This window comes from Antennarius striatus, chromosome 4 (genome assembly GCF_040054535.1).
Source record: "Antennarius striatus isolate MH-2024 chromosome 4, ASM4005453v1, whole genome shotgun sequence".
In the NCBI taxonomy this organism is placed as follows: domain Eukaryota; kingdom Metazoa; phylum Chordata; class Actinopteri; order Lophiiformes; family Antennariidae; genus Antennarius; species Antennarius striatus.
In genome coordinates, this window is record NC_090779.1 from 4,141,310 (window position 1) to 4,162,951 (window position 21,642).

A 21,642-nucleotide genomic window follows, 5' to 3' on the forward strand; every position below is an offset into this window, starting at 1 on the left:
AATGACAACGATGAAGAAGCCCTGCAGTGAAAACACAAAACAAAAATACAAGATATTTCCCAAAAGTAAATACAAGCATATATTTCTTTTCAAATAAGTAAACAGAATAAAGTAACAAAAACTGCATAGTTCCAAAAATACTGTGACCAAAGAAAAGACAAACTTACAATAAAAGAGTGGGAACGGCTAAACAGCTTCCAAGCTCCATGAGAGAATGTCCATCCGAACGTGAACCTAATAACAGCAACAGTGCAGCAACGGAACGGTTTGTGTCACATGACAGCCAGATGTCACATGACTCTAACACAAGAGAACAGGGAACCTAATATAGCACTGCCCCCTTGTGGCTGGCTGAGAACTCTTCATATACCTTTTTAGGTACACATTTTTAGGCACAAAAATGTATAGGTCAGGGTAAAGTGTTATATTCAGGGGTGTCGCGGGATGTTGCAGTCTCTGCCTGTGTTCTCGCTTGCGTGCGTCCTTGCGTCTTTTACGGACATTTTTTGACAGGGATGCATGATTGTCAGACAGCATGCATCCCTGGGATGCAAGCTTTAAGTGCACTTCCATCCAACAAAAATATTCACAGTATTTCCATTTCTCCACGAACCCTGAAATCACCTTATATGTTTGGAGTTTCTTGTCACGAGACTCACCTGCGTGATCCTGCCTTATTAAAATTGAACAAACGTCATTTGGCAAACGGCAACACGACTTTTGCTCGTTTTTATAACCTGCGGTGAGAGAGCGAGGAGTTAGTTAGAACCTCCAGAGCAAGCCTAAGCGTCCTGTTGGGTTTATCTGTCTGTTAAAGTGCTTTGAACGTCTGCTGATCTGATTGTTATTGAAATAAAGGTTGGTTGATTTATTGATTATCACCATGCCTCCAAAAAAGATGCAAAATCTGGAGAAAAAGGAAGTGACGAGTGCTTTCTTGCATAAAATACAATAACATACAATTAAAAAAAGATATTACTTTCAAATATTATTGAAATTTGTGTGGAGAAGGCTGTCAGCTTGGTGCCGGTTCCACAAAAGAATACAGTATATGAATTAAAGGCAAAGAAAGCTATTGGGTAAAAAGAAAAAAAGAAAAAAAACCCCCAAAAAACAAAAACGGTATTACAACTTTCCTTATTTGTAAAACATTTTTTTAAAATGACTACCAGGCTTTAACATTTTGATAAAACTAATATTTAATTTTACTCTTGTATTCTTTCTAATTTAACAGTTATGATTTTATTAATAAAAACATTAAAATTTGCAGTTTGTTTGGTTTTTATATTGTAATATTAGCAAAACTCAATCCTTGCATACTCTTCTACTGTATATTCTCTTATTACTTTTGGGATGCAGAAGGGTCATGTTGGGATGCACAAATTTTTGTTAAAGCGCATCCCAGGGACTTACTAATTTCTTGAGGTAAAATGAACTCTGCTTACCAAAAACCCTAGGATGAGTTTGTTGAATTGTAATGAAAGGAAACTGCTTAAAATCTATATTTCTGTTAACAATGGTGGAGATCTTGTTTGGTTTTTCGTCATGGCACCAAAAGACTTTTGGTAGCTTTTGATACAACGCACATATCTGCCATATTTCATGTATTTAAGATCGATGGCCCTGGCCCCAGGTCTCAGTCCTTAATGTTCCACAGCAGTGTTTCTAGTCTTGACCACTGTCATAATGAGATTTGTCCTCACAAACCTTGCAGTTATCCGTGTTAGAAAAATCCTAGTGTAGTAGTCTATAGCCTACTACGTGCAATAGTAATAGTCTATAGTCCAAGTTTCAAACCAGTAAACTATTTAGTTAACAGGTTATGTAACAGCATGAAAACTACACTTTTCCTTCTTTTGATTAACCCTTGTCCTCATTTAAATTGAAGTGTAAATATTGTAGTGTGCGGCTGCACAGTGGCGCAGCGGGTAGTGCTGTCGCTGCACAGCAAGGCTGCTCCGGGTTCGCTTCCACCCTGCAAACTCCGCTCTGTGTGGAGTTTGCATGTTTTCCCTGTGTCCGCGTGGGTTATCTCCAGGTTCTCCGGGTACCTTGCACCTCAAAAACATGTGCTCCAGGTTAATTGGCCGGTCCCAGATTCCTCGTAGAAGTGAGTGTGTGCATGCGTGGTTGAATGTGTGTCTGTGTGACTCCGCAGTGCACTGGTGTTGTGCCCTAATCCAGCTGGGATAGGCCCCAGCTCCCGGTGACAGCGGATAAAGCGATAGAAAATGGATGGATGGATGGATATTATAGAGTGTTTTAATTTGACATCTCCGTGGATCATCATAGTCTAAAAGTGTACTGTGACATGAACTTTATAGTACATGGTTATAGCACACTATTACAATCAACCGTTTAAGGAATGAACTTATCCTCTCAAAGTCTTTCAAAGGGTTCTCGAGGCTCAGGTGTAAAATGTTTCCCACTATCGGCAGGGCAAGGGGACCTGGTGGGAAGTCCTTGAGCCTCTGACATTTGAGCTGAAGAATAAAGAAGACGAGGCAGAGCCATAGCAGAACGACCAAAAAAAGCATAATTGAATGGTGTGGACTGAACTGTTAAGGAAAGCTGGTCATCTTTGCTTTACATCTGCAGATCAGCAGTATTCACTGTTCTCCCCCTTCTGGCTAGATGAACATATGCCATTACGACTTGTCCTGTGTCTCTCCAATTCAAGGTTGGGAGATTTGCACTAATGGTGAGAATCTTCCCTCTTTCATTGATTCTAAAATTCATGCTGTAATATCTTAATTATTATTATTATTATTATTATTATTATTATTATTATTATTATTATTATTATTATTATTATTATTATTATTATTATTATTAATTTATTTATTTATTATTATTATTATTATTATTATTTATTTTTATTATTATTATTATTATTATTATTGTATTATTATTATCTTAATAATATCTTAGTTATACTGTAGGTTGAATGAGGTTAATAATTTTGTACCTTCTTTTGGGAGTCAGGAATTTGCATTTGTGTTTAGACTGTCTTGGTCAGCAGTATGTTGTATTTACTTTTTCATGTTTTTTTCTTCTCTGAACCTGAGCCTGTCCAGATCTATTCTTGTTAGATGAGCTTGGACTGTGTTTGTGTAACTTTTAAAATAGTGTTTTTTCATTTTGAAAATATTTTTCCCATTATTAAAATAAATGAATAAATAATTTTTCTCGTAGTTCCATACACCTTCACTGGTCATGAAAAATGTTTTCCTTTTTTTACACACGTAATTTAATAAAGGTTCTTTATTAAATTATCTTGTTTTTTAATATCAGCAAACGTTAACTCATGGGATCGGCAGAGGAAAACAAAGTCGGAACTGAAGTTCTATTTCGAAAGATGTGACCGGATATTTTTTACAGTGACACAAAACGTCATCAAATTGGAAGAGCAATATCGTTTCGTAGTACAGCTTGGTAAGTTCCATTACTAGAGAAATATTTTAACATCATATGAAACTTTCCTAAGGGGATATTTATTTATTTTTATAAATCTGAAAGCGTTGTTGTTTTTTTAACTACAAGATGCTTCTTTCTTTTAACACGGTTATACCGGCTTGTTCAAATGCTGAAGCTAACGCTAGCCATAAGGATTTGCACATATCTGCACGGCTTTACAGTACAACTATCTCAACAACACTAGAGAGCTGACAACTTTATGATAATGGTGTTGTTGAGAAGTATTGCTACACTGTTATTTTCTGTGCATAGTTCTGCGGTGTGTACCAGGCTCAGCTTCAGACCGACCGTTATAAAGAAATAAATCAGCTCTCAGCGATAGGATGGATATTTGGTCCATTGTCCATCACAGACCGTCATCTAAATGCCAATCAGTTGTCATATAATTTAATTTATCTTGAGCTGCTTTCGCTGCAGAAAAATACGTCAACTTTAAATAATGTTAACACGAGGGGGAGCCAAACTTCCAGAGGTGGCTTCTTTTTATTCCTCTAAACATAATGTTGTGCATTTCAAACGTTTCATCCATGCTATGAGTGTCTAGATGTAACCTGATAGTTTGCTCACAGAGTTCATAATTTTTCCTCTTTCAGCAAGGGAAGTCACACAAAAATGACAGTGATTATTCAGTAATATCTAGGTAATGGAAACATTCCTTTAAATGTATTATTCATTCCTGTCATTTCTGTGTCAAAAAGACAGTTGGATATTTCAAATGTGAATAGTGAATTGTTGCCCTGCCTGCAGGGAGCCACAAACACATTGTACATATACACATACAGTACATTATGCACCAGGTGAAAGTTTGTCACGAAGTTGGTATTTTTGGAGCAGGGAAAATGGGCATTAATAAAAAAGCTGCAGCTCTTGGTGGATATTCATGGTCTCCAGTTGTCAGTATTTAACAAACGTTCAAGGATGGACGAGCAGCGAACTGGTGACAAGGTCATGGTCAAACAATGCTTCTTGATGATGGGGAGTGAAGGCTGGTCAGTGTGGTCCAATCCAACAGACAAGCTGCTGTGGTTCGTATTGCTGAAGAAGGTAATGCTGGTTCTGGTAGGAAACAGTCAGAATCCACAGCCTGCATAGCTGCACATAAGTCTGGGTGTCCATGTCAACACCTGTCTACCACCAAAAGCATCTGAACTGGACCATGTAACAAAGGTAGAGAGTGGCCTGGTCTGATGAATCACTTATTTTTTTACACCACATGGATTGTCAGGTGTGTGTCCGCACCCCCCCCCCCCAGATTTCAACTCAATCACCGATCTGTATGATGTTGACTTAACAACTAACATTCTTCCTTCAGAAATCAAATGGCTCAGGCCTGTTTTGGGGGGACTACAGGATATTTGGCGAGTGATCCTGTTCTGGCCCATCGTGGCGTGTATACATTGTCATGAAAAGTTTCTTTTTAATGAATAAGGAGGCAATTATAACCTCTGAGGCAAACATGACGACTTGGACAACTAAGATTTGATTTTTTCATTGGATTAACATAGGGTAACATAATGGTTAATATATGATTATACAAGCAATAGCAAAATATTAAATTATTATGCTACTTTGCTCACACAATATGCTGTAGTAAAAAAAAAGACCTCTTTTTATTTAGTAATATTCCAGAAGGATTCACAAAGGATGTTTATGTTCTTTCATGAACATAAACATCATGAAGATTATGCTGTGATTGATCGTGTTCAGTAATGAGACATGTCAATGTAATTGTGTGTAGGTCAGTTGTGATGGAAGGGGGAGGGGCAGCGGGAGTCGACCTAAGCAGAAAGTTTGTGTCAGAATCTGAGCTCGATGAGAAGAGGAAGAAGAGACAGGAGGAATGGGAAAAAGTAAGGAAGCCTGACGACCCAGAGGGTAAGAAACTTTTAACCACAGATCAAAAAGCCCAAAGAGACGCTGCTGTGTGTAAATCCACATTTGTGTCCCCAGAGGCCCCAGAGGAGGAGTACGACCCACGTTCCCTTTACGAGCGACTGCAGGAGCAGAAAGACAAAAAACAGGAGGAGTTTGAAGAGCAGTTCAAATTCAGTGAGTCTTCATCATTTGTCATTAAGGTTGAAGACACACTTCCTGTGTGTAATACAGCTGTAGAACTTGTTAGCGGGACCCTCTGACACTAGCACACATTTGAACATGCAGGTCCTGCTCTTTACTAATGCAGATGAGGAGCGCTTCACAGAACCATATGACGTGTGCTTCACCACTGCTAGAGAACAAACACCAGTTTCCATGTCATGGTTTAAATGAAGCAGACTTGAAACAGTTTTTGATTGTCTTCCATTGGTCGTGAATGAGTGTTCTGTTGTTCAGGCATGTTATACGTTTTGAAGGATGGTTTTGGGGGGTACCTGGGAAATTGCTGGTACATGCCGAGAACACCAAATTTTAATTAAGAGATGAATTGGGTAAGAATTGCTCTCTAAAATTAGATATCAAACAATTTTTTTGTATTTTAAAGATGTCATTGTTTTGTTTGGTACAGTGATGTCGTGAATCTGCAAGCATTAACATGACTTTTCTGTGAAGGCCACTCATGGGCTGATTTAAAATCTACTACTAAGGTCTGTTTGGTGAAAAATGTAACTGCTACACTAATATGTGTTGAGAGCATGTTTGTTTCCATGGCGACAGGGAACATGGTGAGAGGATTGGACGAGGATGAGACCAGCTTCCTGGACGAGGTTTCCCGGCAACAGTGCCTTGTGGAGAGGCAGCGCAGGGATGAAGAGAAACAGGAGCTGTTGGAGTACAGAATATCCTTTCATCATGTGTTTGTTCTTATATAAAAAGCATTTAAATTGGCCAGCCTTGCTCTGTGATTACACGCATAAGTATGGTAATGTGTTGGCCGTTGTTTTATGGGGTGATAGAGGATTTTTGCAGGTTTAAACTGAGATGTAGTTAAAGCCATAGTAGTCACACCTGTCCTGTTTATCAGAGGAGGTAGTCATGAAATCCAGCTTGGAACAAGTCTCGTAAAAACGCCATAGCACTCATTATATGGTCAACTGATATTTGAAATTGGAATAGCCTGATTGTATTTAGTTTACTTGACTGCTCTTTCTTTCAGTATAAATGCCTGTATAAACCTACCCAAGTATCAAATCACACTGAAAATGACATCCTCAAACGTCTCACTTTAAAATCAGATGCAGACACTTTTTCAATGTGAACAACATGAACAACAAGAATATTCTTAATTCTAATCATTTGACAGGTGAAAGTGTAAAACCCACCTTCAACCTTTATCTGTATGGAAGCAGAAAGAATGTTGTCCCTGCTGAAACATTCTTTCACGCTACAGCTGATGAAGGATTGTCAGAGGTAATCTCTTCTGTGCTTCCTCGCAGTCTGCGTGTTCAGGCTAGCAGACGTCTGTTAGGGTCGCTGAAGTCATCTCTGCTCTTTGCTAGAGGCCAGATGTCATCTACACGCATTGTCCGCATGCAGAAATATGGAGATGGAGACAGAGATCACATTTTGTCTTTAACTTGTGAAGGTCTTTTCTTACCCACGCAAGAGAATGAAGCATGTGTCTTCCAGGTTTGCCAGGTTTTCATCTCTATAGCTAATTTTTTATCTTTATTTATTTTATACACTGTTATAATCCCCGAATGGAAATTAAGATTGCACACTCTATAGTTTTTTTGTTAGTCTATCAATCACACGCATGCAGGCCCCTTTAATTCACACAACCACACACAAGGGGGTAAGCATGCAGGGGAGGTAGAGTGACGGGCAGCTCCTTCGTGGTGCGCCCCAAATAAGAAGCTTGTGAAGGGGGAATGGCACCTTGCTCAAGGTCGCCTCGGCAGTGCTCTGCAGGTGAGCTGACACCTCCCACTGTCAGCTCACCTCCGGGTGTTGTTTTTTGGGCAGGAGCGGGAATCGAACCACCAATCTCAGAACATTGGATGACCCGCTCTACCGCCCACTTTACCACTGAGCCACTGCCGCCCCTGCAGCCTAATGTTTTGAATATAAAGTGATGAAGCCCTTTAACTTATTATAACCCAGCAGAAAAGTGAATCTTTATAAAAGCTCTTTATGTACTGCGTAACCATACTGGTTATTTGCTGGTTTGTTTACCAGCAGCACATAACCCTGCCTGCACCACCAGCACCTGCTGAATCATGGCTTCATCTTCATCACTACTAAATACCAACTGAAATTACAAGGTTGAACATCCCGTGCCGTGGGTTTTCATTCACTGCCACATGTAAAACGTCAAACCTTATCATTTATTTTTTTCTGTTGCCATGGTTGAAAGTTGGACACAAGCCCATTCTGTTCAGGGAGTAGGTTTATTTTTTCCTGTTTCTACCAGAACCTTCCACACACAACAACTACAGTAAGTGCTGAAGGAGAACCTTTAACGAAAACTTGGATTTATTTTACATTTCCATGGTTACAAGTTGAACTTTTTCATTTTAGGAGTGTGATTTATCTCAGATGAGACTTCTGATATTTTAGACAATTGAAAGTGTTACTTTAATTTTTGAAATTGTGTGTTTGCCAGATACGCTGTTATCAGAGATATTGTTCATTCCACATCAGCGAGTTTCAAAACTTGTCTTCAGGTTTCTCCATGGTAACACCTAAATAAGGTAGCATCACTAAGTAGCACCAGAGTGACTTTGGGTAAGAGGGACCAGGCTCTGTGTCTTAGTCATTATCAATGCAGTCTTTATGTTGCTCCAGTGACATACACATCAATGAAGGAGTTCTTGCTTGTTCTAAGCAACCCAAAGAGCAAAGCTGTCCCCTACTGGACATGTGCAGTGTTTAGTAGTAATAATACAATAATACTGACTGTGATAATGATGAGGGTAATGGTGATGTGTGGTTTGAGCCGCTAGTATCGCTGATGCTGACTGTCTTTTGTAGCAACATTAATTCAACAACAATTTACCGCATCTTCCTCATGATAAAGAGAAGCACCATTTCTGTCTGTGGGGACACACGTGTGAGAGCCTCAGCACCACACACCCTCCAGGTCCAAGGCGTCACACTGCAAATATTGGTAAAAAGTACAGGAAAAAGCTGCATGATGTGAGCCAGGTGTCTATGGTGATGGGTGTGATGTTGAAGCAAAGCAACACCTTCTCATTGTGACGCTGTAGATGGTCTGGCGTTACTGAGTGAGGCGGTTTTCCCATCAGCCCGTGCTCCTCCTGCTGTTTTAACAATAGTAGTTGGTGCACAATGTTGATAGGAAGTGTCTTCACATATGATAAGCTGCTTTGTATGTGTTGGCAGAGCAAAGCACAGACCATGTGATGCATACATTCATGAGACTCACACTTTGTGTACATGTCTGTCTGTCCATAACAACAGAACTTATGCTGTATAACAAACACATCTATGTGAAAGACCACAGAAAGTTTCTTTGTCGTTCATGGGATAGAAATTCTCTCTCTTCGTTTGTTTATCCTGGGGTTGCGTTCACATCAGCTGATCGCTGTTCCATCCGATCAGTGGAATCCAGCTGGGATCGCTCAGAGCAGTCAGCAAACTGTCTTTCTCTCCATTTGAGTTACTGCTATTTCAGTGCGTGGACCATAAACCACATCTGAGGCTGCATTAGTTTTTGCTACTTATGTCTGTTTCTTTACTGTTGCTAGGTAACTAGCTAGTTACTTAAAGGCTGGAAACGTGATTATTACATGTATTACTTAGAACTTTTATGTCCTGATACAGATCATTTTGATCATAATAGACCCCTTTTTATGTTATTTAATAAGATGAGCACATAGACAGGTTATTTGGCTGATGTTTTTAAATGTGAAAAAGATGATTCATGAAGCAGAGTAGTCTTAAAACTTTGTTATTCCATGGGTTCTTGTTATTGAGGAAAAGTAGGAGACTTAGCCGAATGTCATAAGTTTAAAAAGTTCATTCCTGACAACAGGAATAAACGAGTGTTCAGCCACTCTTCCTCCGTGGGCGTTGGAATGTGGTTCCGATTCCGGTTCATCCTGAGAATAGAGAACTGAGACCGCCGCCTGTGTGTGTGTGTGTCTGTGTGTGTGTCTGTGTGTGTGTCTGTGTGTGTGTCTGTCTGTGTAAAATTACAGAGAGAGTAATAGAAAAGTTTATTGTTTGATTAAAACTAAATACAGTGGCACCTCTATTTACGAAATTAATTGGTTCTGGAAGAAATTTCTTATGTAGAAAATTTTGTAACTAGAGACGTGTTTTCCATGCAAATGCCCTAATCCGTTCCAAGCCTCCCAAAATTCAGACATAAATGTTTTAGCAAGCATAAAAATGCATCAAAACATGTAACAAATACATGTTACATTTACATTATTACAAAATAAATCAGAGTTGTGCATAATGTAAAAAACAAAGAATAAACAATAAAAATGATGGTCTTTTACCTTTTAACTGCTGTCCTCATTGTTTTTTTGCCCTCTTTGGTTCGTGCGCTCTTGTCTCATCATGCCGAACAACAGAGTGAATTCCAGTCCTCCTTTTGAACTTCTCGAACCACCCACGCAATGCCTTAAACTCCGGGTGTTCTTTCGCCGACTTTCCCTCGCCTGAATCCTCCATTAAAAATCTTCCAGGTCATTAAAAATGGCATTTGCCTTTTCGCAAATTATTTACGTAAAACTATCAGAACACCTCATTTGTCAAGGGCCGAATGACGAGGACGCTGCATAGAGGTCCCTCTTAGCCAATGGGATGCCAGGAAGATGCTAGGTAATAGCCAATGGCAGAGCAGCTATAAGAATGTTGCGTTAAGGGAACCTTTGGGAGCCGCGAGTAGCAGCTCATGCTGTTTTTTTTACCTTTCGTATCCTGAAATTTCTTTCATAACAAGAGGCAATATTTTCCTGTTGAGGTGTTCGTAACTAAAAAATTTCGTATGAAGAGATGTTATTAAGTAGAGGTACCACTATACTTATACAGCCAGCAAAATAATGAATTGCGTGTATATAATGTTTAAATTTCTTCATTCTTCAGTTGTGTTACATAGTGTTTGTGGTGACAGTATGAACAGCTGCTTCAGTACACTAGTGCTAGTCCACTTGTGAAAGTGGACCAGCACTTTCACAAGTGCTGGTCCACTTTCATTTGTGGTCCGAGATCAGAGTCTAGCTGATGAGACAACAGCATCAACAGTCACGTTTATTTTTCCACGTGGCTTTGTTCCCACCACGCTGGGAGAGAGGAAGTCAGACATGAGAATTGTGCAGTGACTGGTGTGAGGTGATGATTTTCATTAGTGAACAAGAGAATATTTGACTTCCATTCAGTTTTCAACACCGTGTTCCTGACCAGAAAAGCCAATGGGACATCACCACGCTGTTGTCATGACATCTCACAATGGAAGAAAAGAATGCTGGGACAAATGTTTGATTATTTTGATTGTGAACTGGAATACTAACGACCTTTATTGTAAATGTGGGGTCACAGTAGAGATCTGATCAGGTTCACAGATTAAGATCAGTATGATCATTTCAGCCATAAAATAATTAGCTTTGACGTTTCAGGGTAGTCCAAAGCTATGCACTATGCATCTTTCTATCTGCAATGGTTGCCAAGATATTTGGTGGACATACGAACAAACGGGCAAACGCTGACAATTACATCACCGCTTTGAAGCGGAATGTAAAAACCCCATTCAAGTTGTTCAAACCAGTGTGAACGTAGCCTGTTTGTCTTGGATGAATGACGAAACGTCTTCTTAACGTCTAGTGGATGACTTAACAGCTTTGAAAAACCATGACCTGGATAACTGAGAACCTACACAGACATCTCGGTGAAACTCGCATCTCAACGACACCCCTTTGACAACCCCTGGCACCCCCATCAATCATCGTTGAGGAGCCAGACGGGTTTAAAACTACAGTCGTTGAAATGTGCATAGCACTGACCACACCCCACAGTGTTAATAGACTGGGACAAGACCAGTTACCTACAGAACTGACAAAGTGTCTTGGATTAGAGGCGGAATGTTTTCAAGAAACTTTCTTAAAGTCCAGTGGATTGATTTAAACAGCTTTGGAGAGTTTCGTGTTATTGAAGTTTTCCATCTACAGTAGTGAATGGAGCAACGGAGAGTGGAAAAGAGGTGAAGTAGCGTGTACAGGCAGGATGGTACGGGTGGAGAAAATGTCAGGTGTGATGTGTGATAGAAGAGTTTCAGCTAAAATGAAAGGAGAGGTGTACAAAACTGGTGAGACCAGTGATGTTGTTTGGTCTAGAGACAGTGTCACTGAGGAAAAGTCAGGAGACAGCTGGTTGTAGCAGAGATGAAGATGCTGAGGATCTTCATGTTTTTGGAGGTGGGGGGAAACCATTAGAACCCAGCAAGAAAATGATGTTCAGTCAAGTAAGTTAAAAATGCTGAACTCGGGGCTGTTGGATTTCTCTGTCAAGACTGAAGTTGTCTCAGACATCATGAACTACAAATGGATCGTTGTTGATTTTAACTATGTTAATGACCTGAGTTTGAACGCTTTCATCCCTCCATCAGTCAGTCACAGCTGAAGAGCCTCTCGGGTCAGTCCTATCACTTATGAGTCAGTCTCCAAGGATCTACAGCAATATTTAATGTACTTGTCTCTGACCCCAGTCCAACCTCTCCAGGTTTGTCAAATTTAGGTCATGATTGATTGGTTTCATACAATCTTTCATACAATTTTCTTTAAAGTACATACTTTGTTTGTGTCTTTTCACTGAGGAAAGGACAGGAGACAGAGCTGGAGGTAGCAGAGATGAAGATGCTGAAGTTCTCTTTGGGAGTGACCAGGAAGGATGGAATCAGGAATGAGTACATCAGAGGGACAGCACATGGTAGAGGTTTTGGAGATAAAGTCAGAGAGGCCAGACTGAGATGGTTTAGACTTGTCCAGAGGAGAGACAGTGAATATATTGGTAGAAGGATACTGAGTTTTAAGCTGCCAAGCAGGAGGCCTAGGGGAAGACCAAAGAGGAGTTTTATGGGTTTAGTGAAAGAGGACATGAAGGTAGTTGGTGTGAGAGAAGAGGATGCAGAAGACAGTTTGATGGAGGCAATTGATTCGCTGTGGCGACCCCTGAAGGGACAACCCGAAAGGAAAAGAAGATCTACAGTAGTGAATTCTAAGCTTCCAGGTTAACCGAGGGTTGAACTGGTTCCCAGCAGTTCCTGCTCTGTCCTGTTCATCTAATATCTTTTGGCTTCACACACTGGACTGCCATCTTGGAAGTTAATTGTCTAATGCTGATCTACTCTGATACGTCCATGAGCTCCGTAGAAATGTTAACATCCCTCTTTTAATTCATGCACCGGTTTTCATTGGCTGACTGATCTGAGCTGGAGAAATGCTAACTGAATACATTTTACTGGTCACCCGTGATCAGAGAGCTGCTAACAGCCTTTTGCCCTCATCATTCTCATCACACACCGCCTTAGCATTTAGCCCTTTCTTGTATTTTCCAGATGCTCAGGCTGATGTGTTGGTTTAAATGTTTGATCTGACTCTAATATGTTTGTCTGTTTACTACCTAACACAAACATGTGTTTATACAGTACAGAAAAACAGGTTGAATTCATGTGGTTACTACATTGTGTGCTTGAGTAAATGTTTGGTGAAAAGCTACTGAAAGAGAATTTCCGTTAATGCATTGAGTATTTAATGATTGACTGTGTAGAGGTCGTAGTCATACTCATCTGACTCCGATCCAGACTTATGCCTGATGGCTGTTGTTTCCTGTGCTCCTCATCGTTTCCTCTCGTCACTCGCTTTGTCTTTGGAGACAGATGGGTTTGTCTGTAGCGGAAAGAGAGAAGGGGTTGTCTTGGAAACTGTATCATAGGCTGGTAACTACGGCGATGCTTTTGAGCAGTTCCTCAAAACACAAAACACAGCCTTTTTTGATGTGTGTTTGTGGGGGCTGGTGGGGTGGTGGTGATGGGGGGGATTAAACTTTACTTAAATCTGAACTTCCCCAAACCCTAACGTAAACCTGAACCCTTGATCCTGTCATTCAGATTATGGGATGTTTTTTCATTCACTCAGTGTAAGTGAAAACACACTTTGATCCATTAACTTAACACACACTCCTGACTATCCGTGTCCCTGGACACAAATTTCCAGCTTGTACTCACCTTGACCTTATTTCGTGTCTCCTGAGCTCCGTCCATCTTGTGTTTTCTTTTGGACTCTCTATCTGTGTCACCTGCTTCTCTCAGCATCTCACAACTGTGGCACATTTTCCAGCTCACTGGTGGAATCATGTAACATCTGACTGCAAAGGGAGGATACAATCTAACTTGTTTAAGTGCTGCCGCTGAATGTGTCTCCTGCCTGTTCTTGCCCTCGAGCCCCACTCTTTGTTCTTTCCATTGCGTTCCAGGATGTTTATACACCTTAACTCTTCCCTTCCACAGCGCTCTAGTAAAACAAGCATCCTCAGAGAGCCGCAAAGAGCCTGAGAAGAAAGCAGCGCCTAAACCTTCAGGGGCGGAACAGAGGACAAGCCACCTGTCTCAGGCTCATCTATTGGCCGGAGCTGTGAAGAGACGCAGGTACTGATGAATGTCCTTGAACCAATCTTGTCTGCTTCTTACAGCAGAAAACACTTTCAGCACCGGTACTGATCGTATCACACATGTACGTCCAGTGTGCAGTGAGAAGGAATATTATATTATCATTCTTTGTCTTAAATGATAGTGTTCTGATTTTAAATCTGGTACTTACCGTTTATGATAATTCTTCAATAGATTAATAGTAGTAGAGGAAATCTGCCAAAATAAATAAATTAATACAACTAAATCAGTCCAGTTAGACCCACCCTCCCATCTACACCTTAACACACTCGGGTTGAATCTATAATATGCCAGAGATCAGGATCCACATCTAGTCCACAGGCAGCTGTTTCATCTACCAAAAGGCAAACTAGGTCATTCTGTGTGGAACGTCGATCATGAAGCCGTGTGAGTGAGAGGTCTTCAGCTCTGGTGAGCAGCATGCTGTGAATGAAGGTGATGCAGACCTGAAAACTACTGGACAGAAATGACCTCAACATTATTATCTTTGTTACGTAATTCATAAGCTGCTACATATTAAATTAATAGTGTGTGTATGACTGTGTGGAAACCTGCCAGGTTTTTCTTTAGGTGAAGGCAGCTTGAGTTGCACACGACTAGAGATTATTTCTACGTTGTGTTTTTACTCTATGTTGTAAAAACTGAACCTCTTTGCATAAATAAACTCTTGGTCATAAAACCAAAACAGCAATCTGAAAGAGCCTAGAACCTCCTGTAGGAAGATGATTCTCTGGAGTGTCACCGCTAACAACTCCATTGTCTTCACTACGTGACCTTTAGCCCATTGTTGACCTGACCATCTGGATAAGAGCATCTTTAAATCTTTCACATCTCCTTGTTGTTTTCCCTAGTTCCTCCCAGTCTTCAGACAGCAGTAAGATACAGAAGCTGGAAATCACATCAACAGCAGCGACAGGAAATGGAGAGAGACATACAGGTGGGTTATCAGTCAAGTTTTAGTTTAATTTAGTAAATTTCATAAATAAGTTCTATTCACACTTGACCTTTTTCTTTGTGAATTACGGATTTATGTATCCAAAGGAGTGATTGAGTAGAACTTCACCCATGTGACAATCACTGGATCATCACTCGATCCAGATGAAACGTCTGGATCGAGTGACATTCTTTTGGCTCCAGTCACCACTGAAAGCCTGACGAAACGTCGGAAGTGAGTGCTGCTATAGGCAACATCAAAACGACAAGTAGACAGGTGGGGTAGAGCACCTGTAGGTAGTGTCCAACCAGGCCCCCGATCCCTAGCAATCAGCTCATCAGACTGGTGTGAAGAAAGTCCGAAATTCTCTACCAGGTGTGAAAAATTCTCAGGAATCCCCAGGATTGCTTAGATGATGTCATCAAAGCAAAACACCAGATCTGTTGATGGGGCGACAGCAGGGGGGAAGTGGTCTGGTGTGAACACAGCTTCAACTTTGTTCAGTTGAGCAAAATGAGTTAGTCATTTCTAAGCATTTCAGTCAAGGTCAGTCTAGTTCCTTTTTTATGAAGTTAGACATTTGGGTTTTTGTTTGCCTTTACTGTGTGACAGACAGCAGGGCAACGACCAGCTCATTCCATTCTCATGTCGCGTCATTTTCATCTTTTCCTATCGTTATTTAACTGTCATTTAACTTCTCACCGTCAGACCAGCGGTTTAAGATGTTAATGTTAGCCACGATTCAACGAGGGAAATGTATTCTGCTGGGGTTTCAAGTTTAAATCAGAAACTCTAGTAACTCAGATGGGAAACTTGTTTTACAGACAGAAGCACCAGATGAAACATCAACTTACTGTGGAAGCATAAACATTGATATCCCTTGTTACGAGTTGCAGTGCAGTTTGTGCATGTACTAAATGATTTGTGTTGTTGTGTTCCTTAACTCTGTAACATCTGCTGCAAGTTAATCATCCTAAGAGGGAGCGCCCTCATCTTTGTCCCTGTTAGGGTCTTTATGGAGTTTTTCCTCACTCGAGGGTTTCAGGATAGCAGTGCTGCTTCTGTACAGACAAGATGTAGCCATGAGGGGAGGCGGGGCTCTGACAGGAAGATCTGTAGGTTAAAAAAGCAACAACCACAACCAAAAAAACCTCTGTCATAATTAAAATCCATGAGTCATGTTAGTGTTAAACATCTGGATGGATCGTGTTGAAGGCAGATGATAAATATATATTTAATATTATATAATTGTGTTTTAAACAAGAAAATGACAATTCATCATCTGCTCAGCCCCATGTTGATGATTAGGTCTGGGGTTTCTGGAGCTTCATAGCAGAACAATCTTGTAAGATTTCTCTTAACAAATGAATAGATAGGAAATTCATTTAAAAATGAAATCTACAAAAAAAACTAAGAAATGAAAAACCAGCCAGTGGAATGAGTCCATACAGCTGGTCCAGTTAGATTAATTCTACAGAGCCTTGAGATCCCAAATTAATGTGAAAAAACAGTTTTTAGTTTAAAGCACACAGCAGAATTTAATCAAAAAGTATCGACGCACACTCCTTGTGGAAGGTTCTCAGTGTGATGTAGTGGACCTGGACAAGAAGAACCAGAAAGAACTAAGAGTCTCTGCATTCAGAACACGCTAAGATGAATCACAGCTCTTTGCAGATATATGCAGGTAAATGCCAGGCTCTGTTTTATCACAGTGTATTAATGCCAGCCAGGGAAATTATTTTTAGACTGTAGTTCACACATATAGGCCATATTAAACACACACACACACACACACACACACACACACACACACACACACACACACACACACACACACACACACACACACACACACACACACACACAGAAAGGGCCTATAGATGTGCAAGAAGAGATGGTAAAGTGGAGGGCAGCTGCAGAGAGGCAGTCCGGGAGCAGTTTGGGGGTTCGGGCCCCTCAGCAGAACTAGTACCTGTCCAAACATCAGTCCACACTGTGATCAACACAGGCCCTGAACTGGTCAAACTTGGGACCCCAAGCCAAGTTCAGACGGACAGGAATCATGAGTTCCTGTTTCTTTGAACTTGTATTTGTGTTGCAGTTTGTGCATCTTCCTGGCACAGGGTGTGTTTGAATGCTTTTAGCTCCAGGCTACATATAATGATGTTGTGCAGAGATGTCCGATTTTTTCAGAAACAAGGTTTTTTTTATTTTGTGGTGCTGTCTGACTGCAGCACTGAGAGCTGCTATCTTGAATGCAGCGACGTTCATCTAACTCTGGCCTTCGTTACGTAACATTGTGCTTTCTGTACTGATGCCGATAGAGGGATGTGTGCCTGCAAAGCTCTGAATCAGACTGTAAATTGTGCTCTCCAGAACAGGAGGATGGACCAGGTGGAGGATCACAAGGGGCTGAAGATCGACAAGCTGTCATCGGCCTGACGACTAAGACCCCCTCTGCACCCTTGAGCTCTGGTCAGAGTGTCTTGCACCTGCCATCAGCCGCCGTGTGTGTCGGCGTTTTACCGGGACTCTGTGCTTATTCTGGCAGCAGCGACTCCGACAGCAGCTCAGACAGCGAAGGTAGCGTGGATGCAACCATGTTGCCCTACCACCGGCACAGCAGGGCCTACAGATAGACACCCCCGCACGCACAACAACACACACAACTCCAAGTACGTTTGCCCACCTTTTTGCTGGTGTCTAACAGGCACGTGCAGTCAAGAGAGGCTGGCAAGAGTAAAAAATACATAACGATTTAATACAACTCTTTTCAATTTTAGTTCTCTGGTCTGTGCTTTATGTTCATTTTCTTTTTGAATCCAATAACGTTCATGATTTCATAGGTAAAAAAAGCTGAATTTGCAAATCTTATATTCAAATACATGTGTGAAAGTTGCAGTTAAGACTGAACAATCCCCCACCAACCTGTTGAGGCTTGGAATTGGCAAGTTCCTGTTCCTGTGTCTCGTTGCATCTCAAATGTTCTCAGACACTTTTAACAGACAATAAAATTTTCAATAGTCAGGCCAATATATTTAATAAGGTAGTTGTGTGTCACAGTGTAAATGTAAAAACTGATTGTGTAAAACTGCATATAAAAAAGCACGAGGTGAGGTAGGAAGTAGCAAACGAGATGAAGTAGCAAGGGAGAGCACACCAGTTTACATTGCAGACGTTTGACTACATAGAGAAGTCGTGCTATCATTTCATAATGAAGAGCACAGCTGGAGTCAATTCATTCTAAAATGTTGTTCCAAATGAAAGCCAAACATAGACCATATATCTAACCTTGAAAAGCTATCAAAGCTGGACGATCGATCAAAACAAGATTTAATTAATTACGGTCAAGGATCTGTTGCAAACATCCGGTTGGAAAATGATCCACGCTTTTCAAACTGAGGAGTCTACTCAGTTTAGTTGTAAAACAGTTTGTAATGTCAGGCTGATGATGTCACAGCAAATCCACTGTGGCTAATAAATGTAAGCGCTGACTGTCAGGGCCTCAGCGACCTGTAGGCTGAATGTCAGTGTCAGGCTGGTTTGTAATCAAGAAAGCAAACACACACACAGACACACACACACACAGACACACACACACACACACACACACACACACACACACACACACACACACACACACACACACACACACACACACACACACACACACACACACACACACACACACACACACACACACACACACACACACACACACACACAGTTCCTGCTGTGTTCCCAGCTGTGAGTTGAACTGTTGAACTTTGTCATCAGGCAAGTTTAGTGGATATGCTAATAATCAATAGTGTCAATTAAAGTTTCAGATCAATCTGTTTGTTTGTTTGTGCTTTCTACTTGTATGGCTCTCAAACATGACCCCTCCCACCTTCCTTCCCTCATTCACATCTCATACAGTTTAAGTCGACCATCCAACCCCGCACTGCTTACCCCGCCCGACGACATCCCACCCCCCACACCCCCCTCCCAAAGCGAGCCACAGCGATTGCAGGCTGTGCTGTTGGCAGAGGGAACAGTGAGTGACAGCTGTGGAACAGAGGAAGAGACTGCTTTAGGCTGCAGCACATGACTCACACCTTTTATCTGTCAGCAGTGGAGGAGGGGGATTCAGGACAGGACACGTCGGGTTCGTGTTCTGTCTCCAGTGCTGCTTGTGGATGTTTGCTGCTGTCTGGAATAAAGACTTTTGCCTTGTACGTGTGAGCTTCTGTTCATTTGTGTGCGTCAAACACATTTATTTACCACAATAACCACCAATAATGTCAAGGATGTCAAAAACCCTTTTGTTTAGTATTTCTTTAAAATATTCAGAAGTGCAGAAATTGGGTAATTTTAAAATGTTAATTTGTGTTGTTTGTGGAAAAAATCTTCAAATTTTTGTATGGAGCGTAACTTTAAAACTGTTTATACCATGAACAAACTGCTGTATGAATCATGTAAATGTGGCAGTGGTGCCATGTGCTTTATTTATGTTTTCATATACAGCATTTATACTTTTGCGTTTATGTATAACAGCTTTTATCTGTTGTACAAATGTACTAGGAGGGATGGGTCACTAGCATCTTTTTGACTGACTGCTCAACCGGATGATCTCACATTCGTATAAAAACACTAGAGGGGTGTGTCATCTGATGGATCTTCATCAGGTCAGTGACTTTCATGGATCTATTTTATGATGACCTCTCATCACAGTTGTCATATGAATAATTAGGAGCATCGCCGGTTTTGTTACTTTTAAACGGTTAGATTCCTGAGCTGCTGAAGAAAAAAAAACGGCCAGAAACTCCTTGCCAATGCATTCCCTCAGATGTGAAAACCTTTTAATAATTCATTTTTTTTGTATAAGCCAAAAGCAACTGATCATACATGAGGTAAGGAAAGATTTAAAATGGTGATCATTCATTCATTCATTGATTGTCTACTGCTTCATCCGGTGTGACAGGTCGTGGGAGGCTTGAGCCTGTCCCAGCTGACTGAGGACATAAGGGGAAAACTCCGGGTGTGACTACAGTGCACAGCGGAGCTACACAGAGACATTGACAAGCACGCATGCACACTGTCACACCTACGATCAATTTAGAATAGCCAATTAACCTGAAGCACATGTTTTTGGAGGTGGGAGGAAGCTGTTGGAACCCAGGCAGAAAATGGTGTTCAGTCAAGTAAATTAAAAATGCTGAACTCGGGGCTGTTGGATTTTTCTGTCAAGACTGAAGTTGTCTCAGACATCATGAACCACAAATGGTTCGTTGTTGATTTTAACTATGTTAATGACCTGAGTTTGAACGCTTTTATCCCTCCATCAGTCAGTCACAGCTGAAGAGTCGGGTCAGTCCTATCACTTATGAGTCAGTCTCCAAGGATCTACAGCGATATTTAATGTACTTGTCTCTGACCCCAGTCCAACCTCTCCAAGTTTATCAAATTTAGGTCATGATTGATTGTTGACATACAACAATCAATCATGACCTAACAGGTATCAGAGATGAAGATGCTGAGGTCGATAGGATCAGAAATTAGTACATCAGAGGGAGCTGGAAGCTCCCCATGAGCTGGCATAGGGAGTGAGGTGGGGCAAACTCCGGGCATGATGCCAGTGCACCACGAAGCTACACAGAAGACATACAACACACACACACACACACACACACACACACACACACACACACACACACACACACACACACACACACACACACACACACACACACACACACACACACACACACACACACACACACACACACACTCCTTTGGACAATTTGGAATGGCCAATTAACCTAAAGTGGTGGGAGGTGGGAGGAAGCTGGAGAACCACGAGAGAACCCACGCAGACACGGGGAGAACAAGCAAACTCTGCACAGTGCGGGACTCAAACTCGGACCCGCCTTGTTGTGCGGTGACAGCGCTACCCACTGCGCCACCCTTCTTCCCTTCTTCCTCTTTTCCTTTCGGCTTTTCCCTTCAGGGGTCGCCATAGCGAATCAATTGCCTCCATCTAACCCTGTGTCACAATCCGCTCCTGGTTTTCCCCTCATCCGCCCAGCTCTACCTGCCTTTCACTCCAAACTCATCAGTGCAACTGCTTTCACCTGTGTTTCCTCACCTGATTATCACCTGCCTGCTCAGTACATATACCCTCCCATTCCTCTCAGTCTCTGCCAGATTGTCTTTGTGTCATGCATAGCTCTCTCGCGTTGATCTCCGGACTGCTTCCTCGGTTACGACCCTGCCTGTCTTCAACCAGTCTTCCTCGTCTCTGCCCCAGTAAACTGACCAGCCTTCTGTCCTTGACTACTCTGCCTGCTCGTTCCTTGTCTGATACCTGTCACCTGGGATTCCTGTTTACGGAGACTGTTTTTCTGGAATATCGCTGCCATTCTGTGCGAACCTCAGAATAAACTGTTGGACTATTACTGCTCTGGTCTCAGTCTGTGCTGTACGTGGGTCCTACCTCTGACCTGTTACACCCTGTCCTCTGCATCCTCTTCTCTCACACCAACTACCTTCATGTCCTCCCTCATTACATCCATAAACCTCCTCATTGGTCTTCCTCAAGGCCTCCTGCCTGGCAGTTCAAAACTCAGCATCCTTCTACCAATATATTCACTTTACTGTATCTCCTCTGGACATGTCCAAATCA

The 21,642-nt window shown here is 41.5% G+C and overlaps 1 protein-coding gene across 1 annotated transcript; it reads left to right on the forward strand.

Annotated features, from left to right (window-relative positions):
- The first annotated feature begins 3,392 nt into the window (after window positions 1-3,392).
- Window positions 3,393-19,195, forward strand: psme3ip1 (proteasome activator subunit 3 interacting protein 1). The gene is made up of 8 exons (XM_068312282.1): window positions 3,393-3,435; window positions 5,216-5,352; window positions 5,428-5,526; window positions 6,130-6,251; window positions 13,884-14,023; window positions 14,896-14,981; window positions 17,355-17,561; window positions 18,897-19,195. Exons 2-8 carry the CDS (start codon window positions 5,226-5,228, stop codon window positions 18,899-18,901), a joined length of 786 nt encoding a protein of 261 aa, XP_068168383.1. The 5' UTR covers window positions 3,393-3,435; window positions 5,216-5,225; the 3' UTR covers window positions 18,902-19,195.
- The last annotated feature ends 2,447 nt before the right edge of the window (window positions 19,196-21,642 follow it).